The sequence below is a fragment of the Molothrus ater genome, chromosome 6 (genome assembly GCF_012460135.2).
Source record: "Molothrus ater isolate BHLD 08-10-18 breed brown headed cowbird chromosome 6, BPBGC_Mater_1.1, whole genome shotgun sequence".
In the NCBI taxonomy this organism is placed as follows: Eukaryota; Metazoa; Chordata; class Aves; order Passeriformes; family Icteridae; genus Molothrus; species Molothrus ater.
In genome coordinates, this window is record NC_050483.2 from 31,781,921 (window position 1) to 31,796,125 (window position 14,205).

The 14,205-nt window shown below is 39.2% G+C and overlaps 1 protein-coding gene across 2 annotated transcripts in view; it reads left to right on the forward strand.

Annotated features, from left to right (window-relative positions):
* The first annotated feature begins 237 nt into the window (after positions 1 to 237).
* The window catches only part of RASGRP1 (RAS guanyl releasing protein 1), a 38,002-nt gene continuing 24,034 nt past the window's right edge, over positions 238 to 14,205 (forward strand). Inside the window, exons 1-2 of one of the 2 annotated variants that reach the window (XM_036383242.2) lie at positions 238 to 472; positions 2,709 to 2,878. In XM_036383242.2, coding sequence (XP_036239135.1) covers positions 441 to 472; positions 2,709 to 2,878 — 202 coding nt within the window. In that variant the 5' untranslated portion in view covers positions 238 to 440. Of the gene's footprint in view, positions 473 to 1,471; positions 1,570 to 2,708; positions 2,879 to 14,205 lie in introns of those variants that run through there. The other variant, XM_036383241.1, reaches the window with a different exon arrangement.

Sequence of the window (14,205 nt, forward strand, 5' to 3'; positions counted from 1 at the left end):
CAGCCTGCCCTGGGAGCAGAGGAGGGGAGGGGAGGGCAGCTCCTGCACTGCCGGGCCGGGCCGGGCCGGGCCGAGGTGGTGCCGTGGAAAAAAGTTGTGGCGGCTTCAGAGCTGGGCGCTGCGAGCGCGTGCGGGTACTTAGTAAAGCCGGCGGCTTCAGAGAAGCGCAGCCCCAGCTCAGTACTTCCTCCTGCCGATAAGATCTCCGCCAGCGCTCGTCACGGGTGGCGGCCGCCGCCGCCGCTGCCCTACTTGAATCGGTTTCAGACTCCTCCCGAGGCGAGACGGGAGCGGGAGCGCGGCGAGGCGAGGCGAGGCGGGAGGGAGGAGGCGATGCTGGGGGCCGCGCCGCTCCGCCCGGCCTCCTCCGCCCCGCGCAGACCCGCTCCCAGCGCTGCCGGCAGAGCCTGCCGGGCGGCGGAGCTGCCGCTGGGACCGGCATGGGGACTTTAGGCAAGAGGAGAGAAAACCAGTGAGTTTGGCGTGTTGCTTTATGCCCCCCTCGCTCCGCTCCCCGCGGCGGAGGGCACCGGGGTTGGTGTCACGCCTGAGAGCGTGCGGTGCCCGCCGGGGCGGTGGGGCGGGTGCGGCTCTCCCGCGGCGGGGCTGGCGGGGGGTTCCGTGGGGCACGGGGGTAGGACTGCGGGCGCCGGCCGGGTCCTCCCGAGCGGGTCAGGGAGGGGAAAGAAGCGCGGGAGGGAGTGTGCGGGGGAGGATTTTGTTTCACTCTTAGGGATGCCGGTGTGGCCGAGCAGGCGGGTCAGCGCGGGTGGAGGAGCCTCACGTTACGGTGCTGTCTGAGCGCCGCCCGGGCTCGGTTACCTGCGGCACGGCACCGCCGGGGCAGGCGGCCGGGAACGCGGCTGGCACCGGCCCGCCGGGCGAGCGGCACCTGCTCCGGGGTCAGTTAGCCGGGGGTCACTTATTTGTGATGTCCACCCCACCGCCAAGGGTGTACAGTGGAAATGCAGGGCAGGCGTCCCCCCGCTGCATCTCAGTCCCCCTTTCGTCTGTCATGTCGGGTGGCTGCTGCGAGAGGATGTGTTCTAAGGAATAACCAGAGGTGCTACCGGCTGAGCTTTGCCTGTCCACTATGGCCAAATCGGCCACATAACTGTAAACTTTTTTCAGGTGTAGAAACTTCAGGTTTTCTCCTGGGTATTGCCAAAGCCTGAAATATCTTCTGCCTTAACTCTTTGTTACTACTTGCTGGGATCCTCTGCCTTGTGTTGAAGAGGCACAAATAAAGCTAGGAATAAAGCTGGAAAGGGGCTTAAGCTTGTAAAAAGAAAACACTGAAAGCTGATCAGGCCCTTGTTCTTTTTATATGAGAACAGGAAGTCAGATCACAAAGCTAAGAGGGAAATTGAGAAAAAGGGGGAAGGGTAGAGAATATTTGCGTGTCAGCTACTGTCAGCCTAACTACGGAGGAGCTCAGTGATGAGTATTGCGTCTGAAGGGTCAGGTGTGTATTTTCCTGAATTTGAAATTAGCTGGGATCAGTGTTGGGTTGTAAATGACACCGTGGTCAGTTTCGTGGCTTCCCCAGCATTCAAGTGAGATGGAAAGGTAAGGATGAGGCTGGACTCTGACAGGGATGAATTAGGGTCCAGTCTGTCTTCATAAAGCATGCATTTTTTTAGCTTCATGCAGGAGTGCCTATTCGGGGATGTCTGTGAATTTATTTCTACTATCTCTATGTAAAACACACTCTGGAGGAAATTTATGCCTTTTCTTCCTGGCACTATTAGAGTCTTGCATAGTGTTCCAAGAAAAGTTATGTGATAGCACCTTAAAGACACTGGAGTCACTTGTTTAGGAAGGCTGTGGAGTGTCTGAAATAAACCCAAAGGATCCCTGAAATTTCAGGAGTCCCTGAAATAAACTCAAGGTTCATTGAAATGGCAGTGCTTATTGTTATTTTGCAAGCTGTATGGTTATACTCTCAAGTCAGATCTTCCAGTGGTTCCTGGTATTTGCAGGCAAATATATTAAATCACTTTTGATTAATACAGTACTGTTCTAATTTACTATTTGATACAGAAATATGAACTTGTGTGCAAGCAATGAAAAGCCTTTAATATTGTCCATAAACATACGTGTTCTTGCAGTAAAAGGTATTAGACGAGTAAAACACAAGACTAAAATTAGATATGTGCTTTATTTTGGTCTTATTTACCATTGTTATTAAATACATTTATTTGCTCATGTATACTATTTTAAAGCAACCTAGGAAATAATAGTATTGAATAGATGCAAATTAATATATTTGTTTTGATTGTGAAATACTCCACTATTAGGTTGTGCTGGTATTTTGTTTACTTAACAGTGACTTCTCAGATTAAATCAATAAAGCTAGTCAGGTGTTTTCCAATGTGGTTAATATTTTTTTGCTCCTTTACTTTTGGTGGACACAGACATCTGATGGTAGGGTATTGCATACTCTCCAACAAACAGATTATCCTGCTGATAATCCTGACAGGTCATTCAGGGAGCTCTATGACCATGTGCTCTGCAACTGACATTTAGCAGAAAAAAAGTCACTTACTGAGCAGTCTGTTTGGTGTACATATCAAGGGGAAGGGTTATGTATTTCAGCAACCCAACTAGAAAGAGTTAATTGTCCTTTAAATCTTTCCTCCTTTCCCATGCAGTGTAAAATTTGCCACTCTCTCTTGTATTTACTTCACTATTGTGCTTTCTTCTAGGCAGCCTGCCCAAGCATGCAGCACTGCCCCTGAATCAGTGCTGGAGCTGCAGCAGACCAGCCACTGCCACAGCCTCTCAAACCATACTCAGGTCATGATGGTGCCCTTGGGGCACCTAGCCAAAGGAGCCACTTTGGAAGACCTTCTTGAAACCTGCATTCAGTCTTTTGGTGAGTGCCTGGAGGTTTTTAGAGTCATATTAATTTGTTTCTACGTCTATGATTACGTTTCTGTTGGCTGTGTTTCCTAGTAGGGAATTAAATACATTTATTGGTGAAGTAGAATGGTGTTAACTGAGAATTGTCTGTGCTACAGGTGATTGTGTTGGTAGTTGATGGATGTGTTTATGCAGATGTGTGTAATATATGCTGAGAGATTAGAATAACTACTGCTTGTTCTTGAGGGAACTGGACAAATTCCAATCATCTACACTTCTGAGAGTACTTTTGTTAAGTACCAATTTTGTAAACTTCAGCAAGTAATCATTATATTTTTGTATATTACAATAACATTCTCATAATGCGTGTAAGCAACATGTTCATATTAAACATTTTTAAACAAGAAGGGCTATTTTTAAGCTAGGTGAGATAACACTGGATTGCTTTTTGCATTATCAGTGTAGATTTCAAGTTGTTTCTTTATAAGAGGAAAGAGTCCAAACAGAAATCACAACTGCATTTTTTAAACGTATCAATTATCTATTTGTCTTTTAACAATAAGAATTGAAATACAGATAAGTGTAACCATTGCCTGAGCTGTGTACCCCTAGTTTCCCTTTCCAGCTTTTTCATTAGTGTGTTTATATTCAATTTTATTAAAATGTTATTACTGAAGACACTTGAAGTGATTCTGAATAATTTGCTTATAAGTAGCGCATCTGTTTGTTAATGCTGTCTTTCAGTGCTTTGAGCTACTCCCAAAGTATATGTGGGAAAGTCTTAGTTTCAGAAGTAGTCCTTAGAAGATAAATGTACTTGAACACCCACTCAGCTCTAAAATAATTATCTATATAGTTAAATAGTAACACATTGTGCTGATCTACTGGTACAGTACATAAATACTGTGTAAACAATGACTAATCTTTCACATTTGTTTAAAACGAGGGGTTTTTTAACTTTAAAGCCTTCTAATCAGCATGAGCAGAGAAATTCATGTCTGAGAAAAGCTGGTGAAACATGTAATTGTCAGTAAAGTCTTGTCTCTTTTTTGCTTCTTTTCTTCTCCAATTCATTATTGTGAAGACACTGAGCTTCTATAAAGCCCTAATTCCTCAACAAATGTTGATTGATATATATAAATAAGTTTCAGTTCAGTAGGAGGGGGATAAGATAGCTAAAACATAAGGCTTTCAGGTAGCTGTAATATTGTGACTGCTTGACCAATATTAATATCTCCACATTTTAATGAAAAAACAGTAATATAAATGTAACATTGTAAAATTATAGTATAGTTATTAAAGTGATTGATTTAAAGTAGTGCAGGTGAAACCCTGAGTAGATTATTTTTGGCTAATACTCTGTATAGCAATATAGACATGCTTAGGTGTTCTCAAATTGCTGAGCATCAATATATTAAAAGGACTGAGGTAATGAAGAAAAGTACCTGTGCAGTTCAGCTACACATGCATGTGAATCTTTCTTGAGGGTTTCACACTTCAGCTAGAAAATTTACTGTAATCCACTAGATAGGGTTTTCCTGACCCTTGACAAGCTGTACATGAGTCGAGCAATGTAGTGCATCAGCAAACATTGTAACTCACTAAGAACTGCTGAAATCATGTGTGCTGCAGAGGTTTAGACCCTTAATTGGACAATTCATAGTAGTGTCTGTATTTATACATCTTCCATGAAATTATGCATGTTCTTATGCTATGTTGGAACTTCGCATTAAGATATTTAAATAAAAATACAACTGCTACAACACTAGGTAACTTGCATTATAAAGTTCATTAAAGAAGGCTGTTGTACTATGAGCAAAACCAGTGCAATATTCATTCACATTATTGTGCCAATAAAGGAAGAGATAAAAAGTCTTTAATCTGAGATTTTGAAGAGGGTTGGGGGCAGGGAGCAAAATGGTGGGAAAAAAGCATAACTGCAGAATGATTACAAGGAATCTGAATGATTGAGCAAATTTCTTTCCATGCATGGTACTGAAATCTTCTAACCTCTATGCTGATAGTTCTGTTTAGGCTGAGATTTTATCTTCAGTCTTGGATATGCTGACCTATAATATTTTGTATGTTATTCTATAAAGTCATTATTGTGATTTGAGTAAGTTTTATTTAAATGTTTAAAGTACAGAATCCTCCCCAAGACATTGTACATTTGAAGTTTACTTTCTGAAAAAAGCCATTGGTTTATTTGCTGTCTAGTCTTAAGGAGAACAAGAGGCAGAAGATAGTGATGATGATGTATCATGTTTCAGAATATATACTGCATCTTGTTAGCATTATACTGCACTTGCTACACATGCTATGTGTACAAATACAATTCCTCTGTAATGGATGCAGCTGGGTTTATACTCCTGGACTCAATCATAGAAGTTTGGAGAAAGCAAACAGTGTGTAAGAGAGGCTGCTATCAACAATGGTGTGTAAGGAGAAGTTGGCAGCCTTTTGCTGTATATGCAGAGAATATCACAAGAAGGTCTAACCAAGAAGGTATTAAGTATCAGTACATACTTACAGCTGTGGAGAACCCAGGCTGCAAATTTATATTGATTCTTGTTGTATTAATTGTTGTAGTTTATCTTACAACATGGATTAGGAGAAGAAAGGAGGATGGGAATATGCTAAATTGAAGTTAAAAGTGAGACACCTAAACTTTGCTGCAGTATTATAAATGGGTTCCAAGAGGAAGGACTTTGTTAGGAAAGCCAAGTTAATCCAAAAGCTTAGTCAGTGCAGTTAACTTAAAATCCTGTTTTGGGGTGATTAGTATGTGTGCTTTTTCACCTCTCTCAAACTTGGTCTTCTTTAGCTTGGACTGATGAATGACAGGCATGTGCCTTAATGACAGAAACAATGAGGGTCTTAAGAGGTAATTTGAAGTCATGTAGGTGGTCACTACATCTGAAAGAGTACATCATACCAGTGTTTATTCAACAGCATGATGAGGAGATGCTAAAAGTAGAGGTTTCTTCAAGTCCCATGGAAATTTGAATCAGGATGATGAAGATGAATCATCCTGCAAATGAATTGCCAAAAGTAAAGGCAACAAAAAAGCAAGGATGTAAGTGAAGGCAGGAGTTTGGGAAAAAATAGCATGATGAGAGATTGAATGTTGGAAGTGTCTTAGAAAGGAATATTGGTCCTTTCTTAGGAGAGGATCTGTAGAGACTTGAAACCACTCTCACCAGCTTTAAGAGAAGGTATTTGGTTATACAGGAGAGTGATTCAAAACATGTTCCAAAATGTGTCTCAGAAGACCTTCCAACATTATAAGTAGCTACAGGATGTTGTTACTGCTATGATCTGGATTGACAAGAAGAATTGTAGAGCACAAATAAAGGCATCACACCTGATTGCCTAGAAAAGAAGGGGAGGAAAAGAGAGAGAGAGAGAGAGAGAGAGAGAAGAAAAGAAAGTGCATAGAGAGGAAGAGCAGGAGGTAGGGTAAAATGATTTTAAAAACTAGAAAAGACAGTAGCTGCAGAAAGGTTAGATTCAGTGCAACCTCTGCATCAGAGATAGTAATCTTGAACAAAAAGCTCATAAAGAGATAATTAAAAGTAGATTTTCCATTTGCAACAAAATGGCTGAAGTTGTAAGTTCAGGGAAGCAAAGAAGTAGTTAATAGATCTTGGCCAGAATATGACAGCTTCAAGAGGGAGATAATTTATTCTGGAGGAAATCTTCATTAGTGACTGTGATTAGTGAGTGGAATTTTACATAGAACAATGACTTTAACCCCCTGCATCCATTTTTTTCCCCATTATATAGCACATAAAGTGCCTCAAAAAATGTGCTTTTGACTGGCAGACAGTTCTCTGAAAGTCAGTATGGCTTTGTCTCTTATTTTGTTGCTAGTTGTGAAGGCATTTAGGTCTATCAGCTTTGTTGTTGAATCCAGCAAGAGGGTAAGGTCTAGTTTGTTGGCAGTTCAGTAGAACACAGGAAGCATCTGCTTAGTAGCACAGCCATACTTTTATGTCTAGTTCTTATAGTAATCTTCGTGACACTACATAAATGAATAACATATTTAGTTCAGAAAGTGTTACAGATCAGAGAGGAAAAATATATTAGCAGTGTTCCCTTCACTGGATACCTAATTTGTTAATTTTATATCTGCTAAATGTTCATGACATTTATCATGATACCCTAGGGTATCCTCATGCTACTGTGAACTTGAAATTCTGAATATGTGTTTTGAAGTCAATTTCTAATCTAGAAATTACTTTTGTTTTGTAACTTCACAATATGTTAGTGCATGGTAAGAGGTCCCTGTTTGTTTTCTTTGACTACGTCTATTTTTATCTTATAAATCTACTTTTTTAATCCAGAGTAAAGTTTAAGGGTGCTTATTTTTTTAAACAAACATACCTTTCAAAGATCCAGTGTGCTATTTTAACATGCATTCAAGCTTATAAACCATGTAGGGTCAGAGAGCCTTTTCCTTGCCCACACAGAATATTTGTTTAAATTGTTTTTACAAGTGTTTAAAGACTCTATTGCAATCAGGACAACATGTGTCTTCAACATAGTGCCAATTTGATATCTCCTTCTTTGGTCTGTAGTAAAGTCCTGAAATGTTACCTAGAATTACTTACAAACAATTCCAAGAGTGCACTTGAAAGCCATCGTTTATTCAAATACGTCTTGCTAAAAAAATCTGAGGATCATTTAAAAGCTGAGAATTCTGTAAGAGCTCAAGATGTTATTGTTATGAAGGAGTTTTTGTCCTTAATCTCTGAGTACAGGATCTTACTTTTTGGCTCTTACATTTGAGTGCTGGAAGTATGGTTACTGTAGCATATGGATGACCTATGCTTATCCTACAACTCAGACACTTCAGTTAAAAAGAGATCAAAAAGTATCATTTCAAATGCATGTCACAGTACAGTGTCCCTGTGTTTGGTTTCTTTAAAGAGGTTTAAAGGGCTTTAGGAAAGCAACAAAAATATTTCTGAGACCATGTAGCATAATTCCCTGTAAAATCTCATCCATGATAAACTGTTTGCAATGGAGCTACTTGTTTATACATATATGTCAGTTTTAACCCATGGAGGACTTAAAGGAAGTGGAAAATTACAACTTCAAAGATTAGCAATGTTCTTAATAGGATTTATGTGAACCTAATGCAATTTGCAACTTCTAATAGTCATAAAAGTCATAGAAAGCTAGGTCTAGGAGTGGGTTGTGATGTGAAGTTGTTCTGCCGTGTTTGATCTGTGCTAAACTAGCTTGTTGCCTCAATGTGTGATAAAGTGACATGTTTGTAAACAAACCTTAGAAACACTGGAAACTACATTCAGACTAATTTGGATGAAAGATGCCACAAAAGTGTTTTGATAGAAACCAAAAAATCTCACAAAGGTGCTGGTGCTGGTGGCCTCTTAGGTGTAAGCTACCTAAAAGGTAATCATGGTTCACATTTGCCGGAATAAAAAATAACTATATTATTGAATTGTGTAGTTATGTGAACTGATAATGTCTTTATATTGCTCATATCAATATAATGCAAAAAACATATTGAGACTTAGGAATTCTTTGAGAGTCAGATATATATTGCATCCATCTTAAAAACAACAAACCAGGCAAGTTAGAGTTCCCTCTTTAGAGCTGTAGGCATTTTCTCCTCTAAAATACAGAAAAAAATGAAAACTATCCCATTTTTCCCATATCAGTTATCTGGAAGAACTCACTCTATTTTGTACATAAATGCGTTCTTCCAGTCTAGTTCAAGCATACAATTAACTACTAAAACAATTACAGTTCAATTACTGTGTTTATCTATTTATCAAATTTACTATATAACAAATTCTTACATAGAATTCTGATTCAAAGGCAATAAATTCTTTCAAGGCATATGCACACCCACAGAATGCAACTATTGCCATTTGCTCTTTTCCTCTCAGGTTTGCCTGAACAATCACCTGTTTTTTCTCATGCTGCACGAACTTGCAGGGTTCTATCCCTTCTCTTGAACCCTGAGCTGAATGTTGAGGTCTCCAATTCCCCCCAAAGTGGTTAAGTTTTATCCACGATGCTGTTCTGAGAGAAAATGCTGTTGATCATTGTATGTTAAGTAATCTGAATGCTATTTGGTCAAATACAGTGCAGAAACCTTACTATTGCTTGGCAACAGAAACTATGTTAATGATCAATTAATGACATTGTGGGAACAGAAGAGTCATTACTGCTCAGTAGAATGCATGACATTGTGGGAAGAGAAAAGTAGTTACTGCTCTGGAGAATTCTAAGTGCTGTTTAGCTAACTATTAAAGTTAATTGTGGTTGTACCAAAATGAAAATGATTTCTTTTTTAACCTGATGTCTGTGAAAAAATTTTCCCAAAGAAAAGGAACTTTTAGATTTCTTTATATATATATTATAGAGTTCTATTTAGCAAATTTGACTTCACTTTTTCAATATAATTTTCCAAAGCCAAGAAGTAAGCAATAAAACAAAATGAAGAAAACTTGGACTTTCTTCTTTATAATGCAGTCTCTTATTTACTTATATTTACTACTGGGATATGACTGCAAATTCTATCTTCATGCATCTAAATATAACTTCAGGAAAAATCAGTATAACTGTTATTTAGCAATGCAAAATATTCTAATTGCCCATCACCAGCCAGCTGATACCCAGACAATTCCCAAGCAACAGCAGCCCTGACAAACTTGCAGCCTGTTTTTAAATGCTAAGCATTACATGGTATGACACAAAATATCCATTGGTCAGCTGGGGTCAGCTGTTCAGGCTGTCTCTGCAGCCTCTTGCTGCTGGGGCAGTGTGAGAAGGCATCCCCAGCTGCTGGGTTAGGGGTTAGTTTGCTGTAGTCTGTAAACACCAGTTCCAGAAGTATACCTAGAAGTTAATGTCAAGCCTAGGAAGCTTAGGTATGTGAGTGAAATGGTTAGTGAGGAATATTAGAGCAGGATTAGAGCTGGAGCATGCAGCACTAATGAAAATCAAGGTCAGGAAGTGGGATCCAAGGGATCTGCAACTCCTTCAAGCCCTGAGAGGCAAGCAGCTTGGTGTCTACTAGTCTGTTGCAGTTTGAGCCTTTGGTAGGACAGGCTTCCTGCTTCCTTGGATGTGGTGACTAACTGCCCAGGATCAACCATGCCCTTAGAGGGAAACTTGTTGTAAAACATTGCAGAGTAAGGGTTAAGCACACATCTGGGCCAAGTGGTCAGACAGGGACACTGGCCTCAGAAGTTTCTGGTTCTGTTCTTGGAGTCTGTTTTTTTCCTATCCATCAGTGTCTCTGCTGGCACAGCTGTGTTGCCAAGCATTACACTTGAATTATTCAGGAGTTGCCTGCAGCTCAAAAAATTCACATGGCTCCAGCATCATGACTTAAAGCTTTGGAAAAAGTCTTGAGTACTCAAATTATGTTTTGTAGGCTTTGGAGGAAAAGACTATTTTATTAAAAAGTTTGCATCTAAATTTGCTAAAATCAATATTTTAAATATGCTGTAGAAGGATGTGTGGTGTGCATCCGTGTGTGCAAACTTTTTGTCTTCTTCTGTGTACCTCATCTGAATTTCCAAGGCTAATGGAATGCTTTCCACCCACATTGCATTTGGTTTCTCTCAAAGTACATTTTAATTTCGGAAAATCATCCCATTTCCCTTTGACAAGAGCTTTTATCTCCTTGTTTTCATTTCAAAGAATTACCCACCTAGAGCTCTTTCTGCAAGATGTAGCTTTCCAAAAGCTGTTTCTGAGAGAGGGTAATGATTTTCCCTGGAGATTTCTCTCCCCTAATGTTCCCTACCCTCACACAAAACAGTCTCATTATTCTTTTTGGATACATATTATCCCCATTTTGTCTTGGATATATCTGCATTGTTTATGAGTATTTGGAGGAACAGGAGTGGGTTCCCCCCTCCTCTATTCTGTAGGGAGTTTAAATGGAATAGACTTGAAGAAGCACCAACTTTATGGGGTTGCTTCTAACATTTTTGTTAACTTGTCTTGTTTATAGAGCTGTTGGTGCAGGATTGATCACAAAGTAGTGGAGTTTTTCCTCTCAGGAAAATACTGATTTCTTCTAAGTTTAGTTTTGGAGCGTTTCTTCCTAAGATCGATTACTTGTGTAAATAAATATATGTAAAACTCAATAGTTGCAGGCATGTGTGGGCAATAAGCCAATTTAAAAAGACACAAACAAACGAATCCAAAACTTTGGTGCAATTCCCTGAGCTTTTTGGTGTTATCTGCTAAACATCATGTAACTCTTGTGGCATGAGGGGGAATTCCATCATCCTGTACAGAATTAAATGGAAGCTGGAGAGCTCAATATTCCACCATCTTCCTGCAGCTAAAACTATAAAAAGCATTCTATTACCTTATTACTTGTCGCTTTAGCAAGAACATTCTTATTAAGTTACATTATTTCTGAAAGATTTTAAGTACTTAATGATTTGAAACAAAAAAAAATCACTAAGGATGAGTACAAAGTTCTACTTAGAGTAATCAGCTGTAAAAATGGTATGGTAAAGTCCTTCAAATACAGCATTTCTGCAGAAAAGGATCTCATTGTGAAGAGGGACTTTAAAACTGAAAATGGTATTAATTACAATAATGATATTGTATCACTGCAGAAACTCTGTGTATATGGAAGGATGTGTGTACTTTCATATTTTCTGTATATACATTATACATTTGCTTACATTAAAATGGAGGTGTATAGAAAGCTATTATGCAAAGGGTATTAAGAATAATATTCTAACTCTGGTGCTAAGATCTCCTCTGTAGTACTATATTCAGGTTTTCCTCTTAAAGGTGTGAGCTACAAAGGGTTCAGAAAACAGCATCAAAGTTGACCAGAGAGCTAGAAAACCTTGCCTCTGAGGAATACAAAAAGGACAAATTTGATGTTTCTTAGCTCAGAATATAGATAAGGGATGCAACCCTTAAACAGAGAAAATATATTGATGAGGAAAAGAAATTTTTTTTCTGTCTGCTGGAGTCTAGGCTTAAGCAGCCCAAGTTGCCTGAAATATTTGATTAGACAGAAAGGAGAACTCTTAAATGATAGAGAAACTCAAGCATTGGAATTAGTCACCTACAAAAGCTGTGAGGTCCTCATTACTGTAGAATTTTAAGAACAAATTAAACTGGTTCTGAAGCAAGATTTTGAGAAAGCTGTTTCTGTATTGGAGCAGCAGAATACACTATATTGGCTCCTAGCCGTGATATCTGCCATCAACTGAACATTCAGCTGTCATTAAAAAATTAGTTTAAGTTAAATCTGCTTGCTGACCCTCAATAATGATGTCATAACTGATTTGGAGAATGGTGGCTTCTTATGAATCTGATTCTGGCCAAATGTATTCAATTTAATGAAGGTAGTTAAATGACTAGCTCTGTTACAGGGTATCAAATTCCAACACAGAAGTAGTAAGCATGGAGTAAGAAGGCTACTATGGATTGCATAAGTTTTAAGCTGAAGGGGAACAGACTGTTTCCTGTTTGTATAGGAAATTTCCAGGGAGTATGTGTAAAATACTCATGAAATATTTTATTTAGTTTTGGTTGCTTCTAGCCATTTTAAAGTTATCTTGCAGTACTGCACCTCACATGTGGGGCAGATGCATTGACTTACGGCTGTTTCATTTCAGTCACTAAACCCTACCATGTACTCCCACATGTATCTGCATATTTCTTACATGTCTGTGTGATTTCTCAAGGTCTTTGAAACCTTGAGACCTTAAGAACATAAGTTCCCTCAGTTTTCAGATGGCATGTTGACTTAATAATCTTTGCAGACATTTATAGCACCATCCTCATGCTGTGTTCTTTAAACTACTAGAAAAAAAATGCAGAAGTCTTGAAGAATTCTATGTGGCACATCAGAATAGCAACCCACGACTTTCAGCTTTGCACTTATCTTCTGGCAATTGCTTGATACTTTCTTGCACTGCATTGTTTTCTGCATTTTGATAACCACTGAAAGACTTAAGGGAGTTTACAAGAAGTTATTCGTGTTCTTAGTAGCTTAGTCACTGATCATGTGATGTCAGTGCTCTGTGATTCACTTCTGATTCATTTCAAATTGTACTCTAGGTGATACAGTTGGAACCTGCTTATGAAATAAAGATGGTGCTTATGAAATAAGGGCCTCTTAGACCTAGAAAAGCTAGCTTTTCTTTCCTACAAAACTCAGTTTGGTTAAGACATCCTTGGCATTCTTACTACTGCCTTATCATTGCCTTCATGCATCAGAGGGAAGGTCTCAGTACAGCGATCTCTGCTGAACAGATTCTTTCTGTTAAGTATATTTACCACAGGCTCGTGGCCATCAGGACCTGGTGAAAAGCAGGTAGTTTGCTCTTAGAGCCTTGCTTACCGACTTTTGAGCAATTTGTTTCTCTAAAGCATTCAAGGACCTAGAGATACTTAAGCTATTTCTAAATCACGGAGGAGTCACTTATTGGATCGTGCAATAGAGTGCCTGATGGGCCTAAATTAGAAGGTTCTTACCCTTGTGTGTTCTGAGTCTCACATAAGAAATGGAACTTTTGTAATTGTAGCTTTGTGCTACTACATGGATCATAAAATACTTATCATTAACTGTCATTGTGCTTTCACTTATGGAGTTAAGTGCTGGGAAAGTATATTCAACTTCTGCTTTATTTTTTTGTTTCAGAGTATATTTATTAAAAATCTTAATACAATAAGGGAATTTACAGGAGAAAAACATGCAACAAATAACTAGTTGGTTATTTGTATTTTGTTGCAGTGAGACAAAGCTAAGGCTTTTGCAGTAATTTGCAGCTTTCTTTAACGTAAATTGACTAACTGAAACACACCCATCGCACTTGAGTTAGTATTCACTCTGTGGTTTTGCTCAGTAGGCTGTGTGGTTAGAAGCAGGTATAAAAACGGAAATGAAAAGGAGTTTTAAAACAAACTGCTGGGGGTTCAGGAGAGTGCTGCAGAGGCACTCAGAGGCACAATTGCAGCACTGTCAGGCCAGCCCTCTTGCTGGCTCCACCATTTGTGCAAGATGCTTTACCATTGTAAATTGTGTGCTGGTACAGTTCCAGGCTTGCTGTTCAGTGCTCAACTGTACTGGGAACATTTAAATTTATTTTTGCAGAGTGTTTATTTTGTTTTTCAAGCCACTACAAATACAATGGGTGTTTTTTGTGAAGGCGAGCCTTTTAGTTGGATGAGAGAACAGATAGCCCCAAACTTCGTATTGCTTTAATGTGTGCAAAATAATTGCATGCCATTGTAATGAAGTGTATCTCTGTTGCAAGATAATTAGGTCTGGATGTGGTGAAGCATAAATACACTTTAATTATGCAGGAAAAC